The 18,067-nt window shown below is 40.9% G+C and overlaps 1 protein-coding gene across 1 annotated transcript in view; it reads right to left on the reverse strand.

Moving 5' to 3' along the window:
• The window catches only part of ROBO2 (roundabout guidance receptor 2), a 141,815-nt gene that overhangs the window by 29,727 nt on the left and 94,021 nt on the right, over positions 1 to 18,067 (reverse strand). Inside the window, exons 17-20 of the mRNA XM_026051649.1 lie at positions 16,804 to 16,931; positions 12,635 to 12,916; positions 6,550 to 6,706; positions 1,046 to 1,306 (exon numbers count right to left, since the gene is read on the reverse strand). Coding sequence (XP_025907434.1) covers positions 1,046 to 1,306; positions 6,550 to 6,706; positions 12,635 to 12,916; positions 16,804 to 16,931 — 828 coding nt within the window. The remainder of the gene's footprint in view (positions 1 to 1,045; positions 1,307 to 6,549; positions 6,707 to 12,634; positions 12,917 to 16,803; positions 16,932 to 18,067) is intronic.

Raw genomic sequence — 18,067 nt, forward strand, 5'->3', positions numbered from 1 at the left:
GTCCGTCCAGGGGCTGCCCCCGGCATCGGGGCGCTGCGGCGGGAGCGCAGGCTGCGGAGAAGCCCCGGGGCTCCGGCAGTGCCCGGGAGAACAGCGGGCTCCGCTCCGGCTCCTGCTGACCTGCCCGATGTGTTTGTGGCAGCTGGAGCTGGGTTTGCCGCGGCCTCGTTTACCGGCAAGGAGAGCTTGCTCCTTCCCTGGCAGGGCGCCACTCGCTAACGAGCTGTGCTTTCCTCCGCTGAGAGTCTCCCCATCTCTCTCTCTCTCTTTCTTTTTTGTCTGGGTAGGAAAGTTTTAAAAGGACAACTGCCACTTAGGGAATATCCAGAAAGCAACTGACCTTCACCGTATCCCCAGCCTGCTGCAGTTGACAAGTTCTTTTTCAGTCCCTGAAGAGATGGCTTCTGTTTGCTTTACAGTGGAAATGTTACTGTGATATTTGCCTGCCCCTCATTCTAAATCGGCAGAACGCATTCGAAAACACCAGATCCATTCTGTAAATTCTAACGACTTCCTTCCTTTCATTTCTAGTTTGTCCCTCTGAATCAGAATTTTTCCTGGTATTTCAGAATGCTGTTGGATATACAAATGCTTCACTCTCTCACTACACAGGGTATGACCTGCTATGCTGCTATTGTAAGGAACTGGCCTTATGCTTAGAGATTTAGAAACCCGGTATTTTTGGAAATTCTAATAAATTAATCTAATTTCCTTAAAAGACAATATTTTRAACTGTATTGATGAAAATTGTCAGTAGATGGTAGCTAGCCAGGCAGCTGGGCATTTACCAAAACACCAAATTAACAAAACTGCTACACAGTTTTACTCAAGGTTTCATACATTATTAAGAGTTAAGTATTAGACAGCATCCATTAATGTATAAGGCCTTTGCACTGGTGACGCACGCTTGCTATTTCTTCCAGTTGATGGTTTTGCAAACAGTACTGAAATGTTGTTGCATGCAGTTAACCGTTATGTCATTTAGCAGTAAATTGCCATTACACTTTCTTTCCCCAGGCTGCCAGCACCCCCTTTGAGCATTTACCATGTCTGCTTTGCTATATCAAACTGGTAGGCCCTAGTTAACTCGTCCAGGTGGGCTTGAAGCATTGGCTGCATCTCCTCTCGTGGAGATGGTGTGAGAGTCGCAGTTGACTGCTGGCCAAAGGAGATGGCGGGCGATGAAGCCACCCCTCGGACAGGCGGTGTGGGAACGCGGTCGTCGTCCTCTTCAAGCTCATCCTCCATGCCCTGATGTAGGTAGGTCTGAACTGGCAAGGGCGGGCACCACCCATCACTGTCGTATCTAAAGCAGAAACCAGGAAAACTTAGTACATAGCAAATCTCATCTCTGACATGCACTACAGAGTATACAGGGGGTTTGCTRCAATTAAAACACTTGCAGGCAGTGTGGGAATTAACACGGGGAAACTGGGCCATTATKGCTTAAATTGCCTTTACTGATTCTGTTTAATTTTTCCTCCAACTGCTAAGCAACTTGAACAAGTAGGGCAACCAAAAAAAATTACGGGTCTGTTACCACATTTGTTAATGCTGATAAGATAATTGTACTCTGCACTCCCTAACAGAAATAAACTAACTCACTTTCTGGACCATTAACCTAGAAGAATGCACTGCAGATTTACCTAGACATGGAAATAAAAGCATTCTTAAAATGCAGAGTRAGGTTTATGCATTTGCACTTAGGTCCTTCCTTCTTTCAATCCTTCCCTCTGTTTATTTATAAATTTATTGTATATTATTTATTTTGCAGCTTAAAGAAGCTACACTTTCCACATTATGATTTTCCCACACTGCACAAACATATCTTATATGGTGTTCACRCATGTAACATGAATGTGTTATATACCTGGATATTATAACATACGTGCTCATTGATACATTCATGCTGTAGCAACACTCACCCTAGCCATATGCTGTGTCACAGTGCTAGCTGGTAAAATGCATGTAGAATAGACCTTGAAAACTCTGCCAGCACTTCACCTCATAATCAATCTTTAATRGGATTTACCTAGACAGTGCTAAATTTCAGAATATTTTCTAAACGCATGCCCAAAATAAATTATTAAAAGCTAGTAATATATATGTCCTCACATTTAAGAAATGTTTGGATAGATATTACATTTGTCTGGAAGAATTTTTAATCTTACATCAATATTTAAGAGATTATATGTTATATCTGACCAAGGTCAGAAACAGATATTTTATAATATACTACAACTTGTCATGCTTTGCAARTGATCCAATCTTTCCTTCTCTCTGCCCCATCTCAGAACTTTCAACTGACTTTTATATCACGGTATCATCCCTGTACCCTGTCCCTTGATGACACCTGTGTCACCAGGACCTGTGGCCCCTGCAGACTATGGCCATGATCTGAGCTCTCTCTTGCCAGAATCATTTTCCAATCCGAACACTGCTCCAGTTGTGCACAGTTGTGCTGGCAATCACACCAGCCAATCTCCACACTTTCTACTCTTCTGACCTTCAAAACATGCTTGGCAATCCCCAGTGAGCATCTGTGTACAGCCTATTCCAAAGCCCTCTATTTCGGGATAGAGAGCACCTTTCAGAAGATAGCCAGACTATCACAGACTATCACAGCTACTGCACCATCCGCAGCATCGCAGGCTTTAAAGACTGTTCTCCAGGCATCATAAGTCACTTTATCTTCTACCCATCTTTAAGAACTGTAGACATCTCTCATAATGAGATATAACTTTTGTTGGCAATASAGGCAGGTAATGCACTGAGTTATACAGGTACTTTCTCAAAACGTTTTAATGAATGCCCCTTTCAACTCTCTCTACGTAGAAGCCATTCCCATCACCAGTTTACCAGAGTAAGATGAATCACTGACTGTTKTCTCAAGTGAAGTTGGGATACAGAATGACTAGGAAAACAGAGGACCTTTTAGAGCTGTATTCTGAATGGAACATCTACTTTGAGCAAAACCAAAATATTTCTAAAAGTAATGATACTTTTCGCCCTCTGTATTCAAAAGTTCAAATTCAGAATACTAGATTAATCGCACTTGATTAGTAGGATTAGTATTTGGAAGAATATCTTGTAATTAAAGTTGCTATTATTTCATACCTAGTTATGTTTACAGATGGTATGGTTACAGATAGACACACATGTATTTGTGTGTAGGAGGGCAAATAAATATATATTAAATAAACATATTTTACCACTGGTACTTAAGCGTTTTGGGGTAACTGACTTCTTACCATGACTGTTCTTATGGCACAAAGCCTTAAGAAAATGTTGTATGGCACATACATAGTTCTTTAAGGGATGTTTGCTGATTTGTCTTTCCTTGCAACACTGACTCACGACATCGCATTGCTGTAGGGCACCCTGTGTCCCGTGCTCTGGGTGTCCCTGCTGGAGCAGGSATTGGACTAGGTGATCTCTAGAGGTCGCTTCCAACCTCAACCATCCTGTGATTCTGTATSTCTTGCAGTAATTTCATGAGGATTAAAGATGATGATTTAAGTCCCTACATGAGTTCTGTTAAACAAACACAAATCTTCATGTTTTTAAGCTTTGCTTTCCTTTTGTTAATTTTATTCTATATTGATCTTTTGCTACAAACAAGCGAAACAGTCACCATGTTTTTCTTTCAATAAAGATATTGTAACAAACAACATTTCCCTCACCAGCTCTTGCTAGAAAGGATTTTTGGATGACTCTTGTTACTGGGATTGGCTCAAGATCATGTATATTAGTGGTGAAAAAAGTATAAATAGACGATAATAAATAAGTAATCATCATTTTGTTACTCTCAAATTTACTAGATAAAACCAAGTAAAAACATTGTCTCTAAAAATGGAGGAAAAGGGACTTGACTGGAATATGCGACTACAAAGAGAAACCACAAAGTCCCTGCAGATGTAAGTGAATATTAAGACAACAAGGAACAAACACAGAGTTTGTGGAAGACATGCAAGCTCCCACTGGAAAGAGCTTGCTTGGGAAGCAACAATACAAGCGAATCTTCTGGGGAGGTTCAAGAGTAAAAGTAATTCAAGATATCAAAAAATCTATCATGTTACATAAAATGGCCATAACTTGCACTAAAACGATCAATTATCTTTCCTTGCACATGTTGCAGCTCASGGAAGAATGGAAGTGAACACACACATTTTTCTGGGCAGACAGTGCTAAAGACAGCCATGAGTGTGTGGGKTTTTTTTTCTTATCTAAGTCCATGATTAAGTCAGTGACTTTTWAAATTGTTGTTATTAAGGACATTTTATGTATTTGTTAGTCAACAGCCCTCTAGCATTGATTTCTTGTAAGCAAAATAAGGTGTCAAAACTGTTTAATTTCTTTGGGATGCCCATACCAATGAACCTTGCATTTGAATTTAAGAGTTATGGGGAGATAGAGGATAGAAAGTTAAGTGTTATGGGGAGAGAAGGATAGAAAGTTAAGTGTTAGGTTTTTTTTAGATGACACTTTCTTTGCTTTATTGGGACACTGAGAACTTTATTGAAGTTTTCTGATTGGAAGATCATTTTTAATTATTATTCACAATATAATTGTCTGAATATAACACATTTAAAATTGAAACATATACTGTACTTTYAATACATAGTAATTACATCAGAAAAAAAATCAAGGAAAAAAACCCAGCTTGAAAATCAAAACAACTGCCAGGTTTTCTAACCAATATGTCAACATTAAGAGGAACATGGGGAATATAGGCTGATTCTTTCCATTTCAGCACATTAAAAAACACGGAACAAGATTAATCCCTGAATACAGAAATACCCTTAAGATTGAATAGATCCTCGAGAAGAACAGTCACTGCAGCTTCACTGGGTTCAGCAGAACTGGTTGAAAATTACTGTAGCTCCGGGCTGACACTCTAAGCCAATTTGGCCTTTAATTGCTAAGATGCTCATTAGAAGATCAATCTAAGTTACTATGGCTACTAATGAAATAAAAAATAATAATTTTAAAAAAAGTAATTTGAAAAATAAACAGAGGAAAACCTAATTCTGAATTGTGGAGAACCTGGAAAGCTATTTATCCTAATAACTAGCGCTGTCCTGGAGTCTAATACATTCAGTCACCAGGCTAGATAACAGCGTGGTAACAGATACCTTACGTAACCAGAGGAGTCAGCCCTGTGTCACAAAGGCTTTCACAAGAAGATACATCATCTTACCTCTCTTTTATACTGTTGCATTGTCCTAAAGGAAAATACAAGTTTTTGCTTACTATAGCATAATTAGTTTTTGTGAAATAGCTGCATGGGAATTTTTARGGATGTAAATTAATATAGAGACATATCACATGGCTACACTATCTGTATTTTTTCTTTTTTTAAATCAGGATACGGAATATAATGATTCTCTGCTGTATTTGTGTGAAGTTTAAGCAATACCCATAATCAGTAAGGATATACAGTGTCCTTCACATGTTCTTTGGATTTCTAATTCGTTTACAGCCTGAACAGAATTTCATTTTAAAAGGAACTCCTCTGACTTACACAATCAGTTATTATTAAATCTGAGTGGAAGGAGTTGATATAAATTCGAATATTAGCATTTATTTCTTCAAATTTTCACCATAGAAGTAGTAATGGATGGTTTATCCTTATAAAAGAGGTAATATTTGAAATGTTTTTATTTAAGAAGCTGTTACAGTGATTTTAAAACATGTTTTTCATTCTTAGGAAATACTGATTAATCCATGAATTCAAACAGGTAAATAGTTGTGCCAGACAGAACTCCGGTATTTCTCAAAGACACCACCCGAGATTATCACAGTGAACTATTTCTCTCTATATCTTAGTTTTTCTCTAGAGTTCGATAGAAAAGTAGTTCATATAATTTCACTTTATAAAAATCATTCCATAATTGCTCTCTGTGCAGGAAATGTCTCTCTCCTCTTTAGTGAATGCTTTTTGTCACTTTGTGTCCTTGAGAAGCAGTTTCCACTATCCAAAAACAACCGTAAAGCTCCAGACATCCACAAGTTGTTTAAACTCAAGAAATGCCTACAAATAGCATGCCTTTTTCAACCGTGAAATTTCTTCTAAAAGCCGATGAGAAGATCATTATCCACTGGTTGATCTTCCAAAATTAATCCAATTTAGTGAATTTTTTTTTTTCGTTCTGCTGGCTCTCGTATTTCTCAACATCAAACTGGGAAAAAATACAAAGAGCCAGATTATGTCACCCTGACTCACTCTGAGTCCCATCATCTTCAAGCAGTCCAAGAGAATTCAATTAAGCTACCTGTGAAGCGAGATGCTTCTCAGCATGAGCAAGCACAGAAGCCCTACATCATGATGAAGCAAGGTCACTTTTATTTCCATCTTCAGTCATCATCAAGAGCAGCTATTCAATCATTCCTCTTCTATAGCCTTGAAAAAGGCTGTAAGATAAGCCCCTCCTTCTTCTCCTTTTATTTTTTTTTTWWAAAAAAAACAAAATAATATTTTTATTTGGCAGAAAAGGCCTCATCTCTGCAAACCACAGACTTTGCTTCAACAAAAAAGAGAAAAATTACCCTGCTTCTTGCTGATCCACCCCATAGTGTTCCAGCTCTGTGCCTGGAAGCGGCTGCACGGGAGGGGGCGGGAGGGGAACATTGGCCCAGGTCGAACCATTATTTTTCTGGGGCTTGGCAGTATTTTTGGTTTTCTTCTTTTTCCCTCCTTTGCCACCTGCAAATCCAAAAAGAATAAGAAAAAGTTAGAGGTATAATGTGAAAAAAAGAGATGGCTATTTACATTTCTTTGAAAGAATTCTGATTCCAGATGGCATGCCCAAAAAAGAAGATGTATTTATAGCTTGGCAGAATCAGGATCAACGTGTTAATGTTGTTACAAGGTTATAAATAATAACAGACTGGAATGGAAAAATATAATTGCTGAGAAACACATCTTTTTAAAAAATGAGCTTGCTACAGTTGTACCACAATAGCACATAACCAAAGACACATTTCTCTGTATCAAAAATGTTATTTATTGATTTATTCATGTCTGCTTTAGGACTTCTTGCATTCATCATTAGATAAAAACATAATAGACCATGGCAAATTCTTTGAAATGTCAGCATCCAATGTGCTTATAACACTGTTTTGCATAATCTCTTTCTCTGGAAAACACAGAGGTTAAGGACACAATCTAAAAAAACCTGTCATGATACTAAATTTCTTTCAGTCAGCAAGACAAGTGTAAGTTGTCAAAACAAAAAGATCTAGCTTTTTTGCTCAAACAAATTTACTAAGCTCYATTTTTCAAAATATCAAGAGATGTTTGCAGTGTTTTAGGGCAGGATTCAAGTATCTTCTGTCAAAATGGACAGAGTTYTAAGTCTGATGCAAGACAGTTGTGGACATGACGTGAGCAACACATCTTGCTTTAGCCCTCTTCTCCTTTCTTACTGTCCCTGCACCCACTTTTGAGACAATGATTTCATGTGTAGGAAAGGGATCTTAAAGAAATTACTCTTTCCCCACTTGTTTCTTGTTCCCAATCTCATTTTTTCTTTTTTTCTTTTTTTCTTTTTTTTTTTTTTTTGAACGCTCACCCTCTGTTTTTCTAGTCAGCAATTTATTAAGAAGTATGGGACAAAAAGCATTTACAGACCCTTGACTGTTTTCAGACCCATCCGTTTTTGGCCACTTAGTTTGGACCTGCAAACTCACTGAGTCATTGGKCAGAAGATCTGTGTGCCATGTTTTCCCTGGAGAAGAGAAGGCTGAGAGGGGATCTGATTACTGTGTATAAGTTCAGGAAGGGAGAATGCAGGGAGGAAGGGGACAGGCTGTTTTCACTGGTGGCCAGCGACAGTACAAGGGGTAATGGCCACAAGCTGRAGCAYAGGAAGTTCCGTCTCCAGGTGAGGAGCAACTTCTTTCCTGTGAGGGTGACAGAGCAGTGGAACAGGCTGCCCAGGGAGGTTGTGGAGTCTCCTACTCTGGAGGTCTTCAAAACCCRCCTGGATGCCGCCCTGTGCCACATGCTGTAGGTGTGCCTGCTTGAGCAGGAAGGTTGGACTAGATGATCTGTAGAGKTCCCTTCCAACCTTGAATATTCTGTGATTCTGTGATGTGCTGTTTCTGCGAGGTCGGCAGTGAGTCAGTCACTCTTTCCTTTGCTTGTTGCAAAAAGCACAGTCTAATCCAGCTTACTCACTGTCACCTCATGCTGACTTACAAGTGCCAGCCAAAAAAATCTATATAAAAGAGCCTCAGGTGACTTGCGAGTAGAGGGAGGTGGTGGGCACCGCTTGCCACAGCGCTGACTGCAGGCACAGAGACATCCCGGGCGAGCTGCAGCTTTGGGGACACAGACAAGCTCGAGCCACGGGACCCGTGCTCTGGGAAACAACTGCTTTTCTTCTCCCATCTCCAGCTGTCAGCTGGACCCAAATGGAAAGAACAGAGGGGGGGGAACATGTGGTTGCGTGGTTTAGACCCAGCCAGATCTTTTCTTTCCACCTCTTGTTCTGACTGCTAGAGTCAGACTTGCTGCCTGGCAGGAGCGGGCCCAGCAGTCAGCAGGTTGCAAGGGGGACCTCCTTCTCTCCACAACCCAGCTCCAGACCAGGGCTCTTCCTCGACCTGGGATATCTATAGTAGGTCCATGAAAGATCCCAGCATTCACTATGTGGGAACCGAGCTGATAGTCCACGTATTAGGCTGCAGTATTCCAGGTATTAGGCTGCAAGCCAGGCTCTTGCCTTCTTCTCTAGTGTGGGAGCAACGTTCTTAAAAAGGGAAAGATCATTTTTACCAACAAAGAAGGAACTGCTGGTAGTAGCAGTGGAGGAACAAATGCATGAAACATCCCAAGGGAAAGCAGCAAAGCTTTCAAGGTAGAGGGAGAGGCAAAAGCAGAGATAGAAATAAGGTCACGGAAAGGTACAAAGGAAGTAAATGAATTTAACTAGTAAGACATGAGGAAAATTTGGAAAGGTCTGCCAGGACAGGAATTGAAAAGGACTGCAGGAGGACGGAAGTGTCCAGGTATGTGTGTGTGATGCATGTGTGCATGCTTTTGTGCAAGAGGGAGATTAAACTGGGAGTACTCAAAGAAAAGAAATGCAGAGGAAACTTTATTCTTAAAGGTTCCTCTAGGTGGAGGGGCAAATTCTGAACATAGAGCATCTTGGTATGCTTAGGAGGCCAAGGACATGGATGTGTGGGACACAACTGTGGTGTAAATTGCAGAGTTTTGGAGAGAAAGGATAAAGATATGGGAATTCTTAGAAAGAATGAAGAAAAGAGCTGAGAAACTGTTCAGCTGAAGAAATAAAAGCAAAATAGTCCAAGGACACCGCTAGTGGGGGCAGCAACCTACACTGTACAGCTGAGCAGGAGATGCTCTTCTCCTTTCACTGTGGGTAGAGCTACTCCACTGTCTAGTGGGACAGATAGTTTCTACATCCACGGTGCATTTGAAATCTTGCACAGAAACCTCATTTCTCCCTATTGGAGTGTCTAGATATTTCAATATCTCCTCATATTGGAGTTCAGTTATATTGCTTAAATCTCTGCATGAGTCAGACTCTGGGAAAAGAATCTGCCAGTCGGGCTGATGATCACAACACTGGCACAAGCTGGGTGCTGTGAAAAGCACAGCCACAAAATGCCACTACTTCACAAAGCAGTTGTGGTTTTAGCTATTTTCCACTCCAGAGCAGGATAAGATTTCTCAGAGCACTTGCTGGAAAGAGAGACAGACTTAGAATTATAAATAATTAAAATACTAACCAAGGAAGTAAAAAAAAAAAAGTCCCTCCTTGCACTAATGAGGACTAGCTAATCAAAGCTGGCCTCTGGCTCCAGTGACATTCTAATTACTGGGCCATTTGGAGGTCTTCTTCAGTTTCTCACACTGCAGCTGTTCTGCACTATATATACGAGTAGTGGGGAAGGGAGGGCAAAATACTGAATTGCAGCCCAACAGCCTGACACTCGTCACGGGACACCCCGGGGTGAGCTCTGTTCTGGTGCCCACAGCAGTGCCCTGGCTGAGGAAAACTCAGCAACCTGAAATCTCCACATCCCATCAGAAATGGAACTGAGAAACGCGGCACAAAACATGTTTCACTTGAAACMGTTTTCAAAGTTCAGCTTTCGACGGGATGAACTGGCCTTTCCCAGTGAAAAACGCTCATGGTATTTTCTCAGAAAGTTCTTAGCCAGCTGCAACTGCCAAGACATTTAAAGTGTGATTCTGCCCTTTGATAACTGCACGTGGGCACCTCAGCATATCAATTTCTGCATCTTCCTGCAGCCAGAGGTGCAAGCGGATTTTCTAAGCTACTTGCCAATGCATCTCGTGTACAAGGAGCAAGCCCCTTTCCTGAAGTATCACATGAACTTAACTCTCAGATCCCTCTCTGTCAGTGCTATTTTTCTATCGCACGCAACTCTGCCAGTATTTCCATAAAAAGATATTTCTGTGCAAGGCTTGCAAATACATTTGGTATTTGAATTACGGGCCAATGTTTATAGGCTTGTAATCTCAACATTCACTTCAAAAAGTCATTAAAATTGACACACAGAAGCCCTTTCTGGGGGTTGATCTGTACTGTTGTGATCGTTCCAACTTGTAATTGAACTTCAAAAGGCTATGGATATAGGACAAATTTGAAATTTAAGYCCCTTTAGCTCTCCCGCATTTTGGTTAAGCATAATAGCAGACTTCTATCTTAATTGCGGGCTTTTTATTTTCTTTTTGAAACAAGGGCATAATCATACATAGAGCAGCATAAGTAACCAGTAAGCAAAACTAAAGAAATCAATAAAAGATGTATATTTAAATATAATACATGATCACAAGTATTCCATCATTTTCATCCATAGAAAATGTGCTGTGTTTCAAATATAACATGCAGCATACACATAAAATTTATATTTTGTTTGTATGCAGACTTGGCACAATTTTTGCAGCCCCCGTCATMTTATGGGGCCCACATTTACTTCTCAGTGAGCTACTTGATTGAAGAACACATTYGGAAACGGCTCACATGGAGAACCTGGTAGTAACTCAACATAAATATTCATCTCATGAAGTCTAGTAAGGGAAGGCCTGCCTCTAAACTGCAGAGTGATGTGGAAACAGCAATTTGCAGAATGCTACCAGGGCAAGAATGTTACAAAGCACAGTTTGCAACTGCTGCAATGGGCAGAGTGAAGTGGTTGTGAGGATTTTCAAAATGGTTTTGCAAAAGTTTTGTGGTTTAGGAACCTTCTTTTCTTTCTCACATGTTGGAGAGCAGCCCTGCAGAGAGGGACCTGGGTGTCATGGTGGACGACAAGTTGACCATGAGGCAGCAGTGTGCCCTGGTGGCCAAGAAGGCCAAYGGGATCCTGGGGTGCATTAAGAAGAGCGTCTCCAGCAGGTCRAGGGARGTGATCATCCCCCTCTACTCAGCCCTGGTGAGGCCACATCTGSAGTACTGCGTCCAGTTCTGGGCTCCCCAGTACAAGAGGGATGTGGAGCTGCTGGAGAGAGTCCAGCRCAGGGMTAYSAGGATGATCAGGGGCCTGGAACATCTGCCCTATGAGSAAAGGCTGAGRGAGCTGGGCCTGTTCAGCCTGGAGAAGAGRAGGCTGAGGGGGGACCTGATCAGTGTCTATAAATACCTCAAGGGAGGCAGTGAGGAGGAGGGGGSCGGCCTCTTTTCAGTGGTGGCCAGCAATAGGATTAGAGGAAATGRCTACAAACTGAAGCACCAAAARTTCCTCACAAACTTATTGAAAAATTTCTTAACAGTGGGCGTGACAGAGCCCTGGCACAGGCTGCCCAGGGAGGCTGTGGAGTCTCCTTCTCTGGAGATCTTCCAAACCCGCCTGGATGTCGCCCTGTGCCCTGTGCTCTGGGTGTCCATGCTGGAGCAGGRGGTTGGACTAGATGATCTCTAGAGGTCCCTTCCAACCTTAACGATTCTATAATTCTTTTCCTCTCTATTTGCAGTGGCAGCCAAGGCTCGTCGACGTTCCTGGGATCAGTTGCCCTGCTGCTCAGCAGGAGCCCGTGCTTGGAGGTCGTGTGGCCACCCCACAAGCTGCCTGGCAGATGGCCCGCCCTGCGCCGCCCCTCGCCCCGGCGCTGGAACCAACCTGAGAGGCTGCCACTCCTTTCGGAGCTGTTGTGGGAGCTGGTGGTGCTGAAATCCTGCGACTGGTTGTGTGGCAATCTATTAGCCAAGCCCTCAGCCACGCGGTAGTCAGGGATGTAAAGCAAGGCTAAGGGTTAAAGGGGACAGGTCACAGTGGCGTCGTGGGATTAGTCGACAGCACAAGCACATGCAACACATGCAGTTAGCAAGTCAATGGCAGATGTGGCGGGGCTGCGATTTTCATTTATTTCAATCGCCTTTTCTGGTGTTCCTTCTTTCCTGTATGCCTGTCCTAGCCTAATGGAAGGCAGATGGCTTGGTGGCTATCACAGGACAACGAGGACCGAAAGCACACAGCAATGTATTTTGCAACAGAGTCCAGTTCAGCACGCATGCAAGGTATGGAAGTGTTAGTTATGGTAAAAATGAGCGGTGCCTCATGCACTAAAAACACTTCTCTAATGCATGCACACAGCAGAAAGAGGAGGGCTCTGGAATGGAAGAGCTGGAATTACCGTTGTTGCCTTTGCCTTGGTCTGGGAGCGAGTAACCGAATCCCATCAGGTCATTTTTTTGCTGAATTGAGCTTTTCCACTGGGGATCAGGTAAGTCGACTGCCAACTCATGGATGCTGTTGGAGTGCAGGATCTGGGTGGTGGCATATGGCGTAGCCTGCGTTATTTGGCTGGAACTGTTGTAACTAGTTTTGGTGGTGAAGTCAATGCTGCTGTATATGGCTCCATCGGAAAGCATCGTCGCTGTTTTATCTCCTTGCCCTGGCACCGGCGGCAGCACATCTGTGGTGAACACAGGGGAATGAAACAAACCACTGATGCACAGGAAGCCTGAAAATATCAAGGTTTAAGATGAAAAATAAATGTGTCATTGCGCGCGTTTGCATTTTCAGCTGAGATAGGTCCATGAGCCAACGAAGGGAAGATGATGTACAACCATCGCCAAGCTATCAGCAGCTGTGACAGGCCAACCACTTGTCCTTCACGTCTCACTGCCTAAAACCATCTTTTCTCTCCATACCTTCAACTGTGAAACCGAGGTTTCGAAAATTTCTCTACTGAAGAATGTTTTCAATTGTTCACTCTAAGTCAGAACCTGTCTGGGCTTCAGGGCAATGATTGAAGGAGAGAGTCTACAAATCACAGAGGAATCTTTCCGAGCAAACACCTAGAAAAACTTTTAAATGGATGCTGAAGTTCTCAGAGTAATTTTTTAAAGGCGCCACCTTCACTTTCTTGATGTTTGATGCATCAGTTTATCTAATTTCCCKTTAGACACTAGCTAGCACATTTCTCCTTGACAATAAAGGAAAAACCTGAGAAAATCAAGTTGCTCCTGGAATGTAAAAAAAAAAAAAAATCTGAAGAAAAATCCCTTATTCTGAAGGGATTTAAGTGATCAGTCTCTTAAAATGGCAAAGCAGTGTTCATAATGGAGAACAACTTCTTCAAATACTCAGTACACTTACCTGAAAAACAGTACAGCATATTTAACTAGGTATCTGTTGACATTTCTCAGCTTCTGAATCCTATCACACACTGCAATTTATAACTTTAATCCCCTTGATTGGCATGCGCTCTCCTTACTGAACGCGCTAGTGACATTTGCTGGCAGAAGAGTGGATTTGGAAGCTGAGACTACTGGGGTGTGACGCAGCTAATGATGACTGGCACAGTGTCCCCAGAAGAAGCTCAGCTGCCTGGACAACCCTTCTCATGCTTTCTCTGGCGTTAGTATGTCAAATGCTGCTAGTTTTACAAGTTATTTAGATCCTGAAAAGCAGAAGTCATTATGGAATCAAGTTGTTAGAAAAATGCATCATTTATATGTCATTTACTTTATACAGTACGATGGCAGACATGSACCGTAAGGTGATAATTCAGATAACAATAATAATTCAAATAATAATCATAATTATGGACTGTAGTCAGAATGCTTAGATTCCATCACAGATGCTTTTAAGGGTCATAGTCTCCCAAGAGAAAAGATGATTTTGTGCACTTGGGCTTAGTTCCAGGCTTGGACATGGGTTTCTGTAACCTCAAGCAATTCCATTGTTCTCACTGCTTTTCCAGCAATGGGATATGGTACCACAGTACAAGTGAATTAAACCACAGTTTCATCCTCTTCTTTTTCTTTTCAGACATTTGCGTGCATCTGTTCAACAGTGAACATTTTAATATGGACCCTAACGCCATTTGTAGTCTCAAGGCAGCTATACAATACTAAGAGTAAGTATGATAACAGCAAAGGCTCAGCAAAGAGACTGAAGAAACAGAGATTAAATTTGGGTATCTATCAGTATTTTCTATTTTTGCAGGCCACAACCAACAGGGCCATCCAGGAAGATGGGAACAATCAAGTATCTAAGGTGTCTTTATCTGCAAATTTAAGTACAACAAAATGTCACAATTAATGCAAACTACAGGTCATCTTTCAAAATCAGGTTATTACTGTCTATCTGCACATACGTAACGTGCTTTCCAGGGTCAGTAAGCAATCGCAAAAGCATTTATGTGCAAATGCAGCATGAGATGTGAGAGTCAAGCACAGTCATATCTTTGCATTCCATCCACAAGATTCTGCTTTTCTGCATATGGTTTGATCAAAGCATAATGGATTGGAATTCAGTAAATTAATTTTTGGTCTATGTATGAAATAAAGTAAATCTAGATCAACATATGTAGGAATTGCAGACAGACAGAAGAAAAAATCAGTAAATTATTCATCTCTCTAAAGTAGCCAGACATATATCTATCCTTTAGAGTACATCTCAGTTAAGTGAAGAGGTGTTCCCTCTGTACAGTCATCGTTTTTAACAAAGGACTAGCTACTTGCACAAAGTTGAAAGGAAAGTTACAGCACTTCTCATCAGCTAAGAATTCTCAGGCTGTCTTGTTAATAAACTGAAATTCTCTAGACATACTGGGAATTTTCACCAGAATCACAGGTAAGTATTTTTAACTCAATGAGATATACTAAGCATTCAAAGAGCTACTAAAGCCCCCTTTTACAAAGTGCCATAATCATCTAGTAAAAATAAGTGTGATTTTACCAACATAGCAAAAAAAAAAAAAACCCAAAAAACTCTGTATATTTTAGATCAGAAAAGAATACTTTTTTTCCCTCGCCTTGTTTTGTAGCTCCTGAGAAAATTTAAACAGTTCTGAAGGGATTTTCTGAGGGCCTCTTCCTTGCTGCTTCATGGAGTCACAGTACAACTTTGGGGTGTTATGCGGCCACAAATTTAAGTTGTGCTTCCCACCCCATAGTCTTGTTCTCAAGTGCCTACCCAGGACAYAATGTGAAAATTGCTTTTGAAAGGCAGTGTGAAAACTGCCTTCCTCAGTTTCTGCTCCAGAGTGATTGATGCTTTACTGATTATAAAATTCTTACAGACTTTTTACATCATTTCAGATCTTTTTTACAAATAGAAGTATCAAGTTCAACCCATACAGTTCTTTCATATTAGACACTGAGATAACAGAAGTATCTAAAATGCAATTGTTGAAATAGATAGTGGCAAGTGGTAAATTCCAAAACAGTCACAATACAAGTGTAAGCTTGACTGTGAAGATTATGGGGTGGAATTTAGCTGCTGAAATTCCAAATATAAATGTAGCATCTCTTGAATGAATACTGGACCTATGCCTCACCCACACAGAAGCCAAAAGCTTTAAAACATGTTCCCAGTTCAAACTGGAAGTCTTATATGGAAGTCTCACAGAGCCAAATGCTAAAATAAAAGGCTAATTTGTCTGTATTATGTGATCTTATGAAAAGATGGAAAATTACTAAAGAGTCATATTTTCAAGATATTTACAGCAAAGAAGCTGGCAGACATTCAACTGCCTTCTAAATACTATCAAAAGTTTTGTTTACTTTAAAATAACATTTTTGCACGACARGAGCTTTAAAACATTTTTATAGGGAAAATATATCTGAAGCATTTAAAAGCGATCTAAAGTCAGTAAAATGCCCCTGAAGTAGTCAGGGAAGAAGTTCTGCATGGAATGAGTAATCAAACAGCAGGATTTTGACACAGTTCAAAATTAAAATCGATATCTTTTTGCATTTAATCATTTGACGCTTTTACTATTTTTTTTTATTTTAATGTATTTTTCATATATAAAATTGTCCTGACTTTTGTTTCCTTACTTATGTCTTAAACATATTTACATACTTATTTATCTTAAGAAGTTTTCCTGTGAACGTCAATCTGGGGAATTACTTGTACTATAACATCACAGAAACCAAGAATGTAACAAAAAGTTTTGAATATTACTTTTATTTTTTAAAAACTCCCAATTATTCATTTTTAAAGTCCTATTGAGTAGAATATTTGAAAGTAACCCCTTTAAAGATTAATCACCACAGTTATAAATCATTATCTCCCCTTGCCAAAAGTCCTCTCTCAATTCAACTGTGAAAAAAATACATAAAAAATCTAAATCATTCCCTTTTCTGCTCTTTCCTCCAAAAAGAAGGAAAGCTTATAAAGATCTGTGAAACCTTTATGGATTATGGTTGAGACTGAGCGCAGTTCTTAGCAGAATCGACTGGGCTTTTTATATAAACAGAATAAAATTGTTAAATAGTTTTCATCATAGATGCTAAGTAACAGAAGCCTATTGTACACTATATGGTGTCCTAATAAAATAAAACCCACCTCCACGACCAAAATTTCCAAGCTCATTGGGTCCACTTGTGCTGCTGTTTACGGGCAGACTTGTGGCAGGCCAAGAGTCTGCAAGCCAAGGATAACTGGGGTCACTCGCATTCAACAGACCTGGTCGACTGAAGCAGAATAAAAAAAAAGATATACATACATAGATATATATACATATAAATACTTATTTATATATTAAACAGTAAAATATCTATGTGATAATATGGATATAACTGCAACTGAATAGAACACATCACTGTTCTCCCACTGCCATGTGAAACGAACAGTTTAGGAGAGTTCAATGTATTTCAAATTAAAATTGTGTAGGCTTTAATGATTTAAAGACCTTGAGCAGTTAATTAAGGGTATATACAAATCATCTTTGTCAATAGAGCTGGGACTAGGAATCAGTYGTGATTCTGCCGGCATCCAAATTCCCTCTGTTGTCTGTGTAGAACAGGAGCCAGGCAGCACCACCGTGGGATCCTACACCAGGGCTGCATGACAAATGGCCACCTCAAGGGAGCAATCACTCAAACTGATTGCTCTCTATCAGCCACTTCCAGGACTTTGGGCTACTATTTCTTCCTCCTCTTGCATCCCAAATGCACCTCTGTCATCCACAGGCTGGTAACTCTTCCTCTGAGCACTCTTGTATGGTTTAGAGGCAAACAGGTTTGAGTAGGATTAATGGAAAGTCCACAGCTATCTTTATTTGTGACTACCACATGCTTTCATATTCCGGTAGTGTCAGACTTGAAGAGCAGCCTTAAACAGCAAGTATGTTGGAAGAAAAAGTAAGCTCGGCACATAGAGTAGCGGGTGTCTTCCACCCCAGGACAAACAGTCTGAAATCTGGCTAGGCGTTGGCACTGCTCATCTTTGTGCTCGACACGGAGCACAAGTCATTCCGTGCAGAAAAACAAAGAGGCCAAAGCCCTGCGCCCAAGCTGTGGCGTTTGGAAGCGCCCATGCCACTGGAGCAACGTCTGTAACGACCATAACGACCGTTTGCGGTCTAGGCCGCGGGCGGGCCTCGCACAGCGCCCCGGGGAGGCATGGCGGTTTCCATGGAAACCGCAGGAAGCAGTCCCTGTAGCTTCTTGCCACATCCACTCGCTCTCATTAGGCCTAATCTCTTTTTGCTAAAATATTGATTAAATGGGAGATTGGAAGTTATTACCAGAGCCTAATTACAATCTCCATATTGGCAAAGGGAAAATAGATGAGGATATATGGGTCTGTTATCAGCTTTTATCAATTT

The sequence above is a fragment of the Nothoprocta perdicaria genome, unplaced genomic scaffold, assembly GCF_003342845.1.
Source record: "Nothoprocta perdicaria isolate Ctin4 unplaced genomic scaffold, notPer1 scaffold_78, whole genome shotgun sequence".
Taxonomy (NCBI): Eukaryota; Metazoa; Chordata; class Aves; order Tinamiformes; family Tinamidae; genus Nothoprocta; species Nothoprocta perdicaria.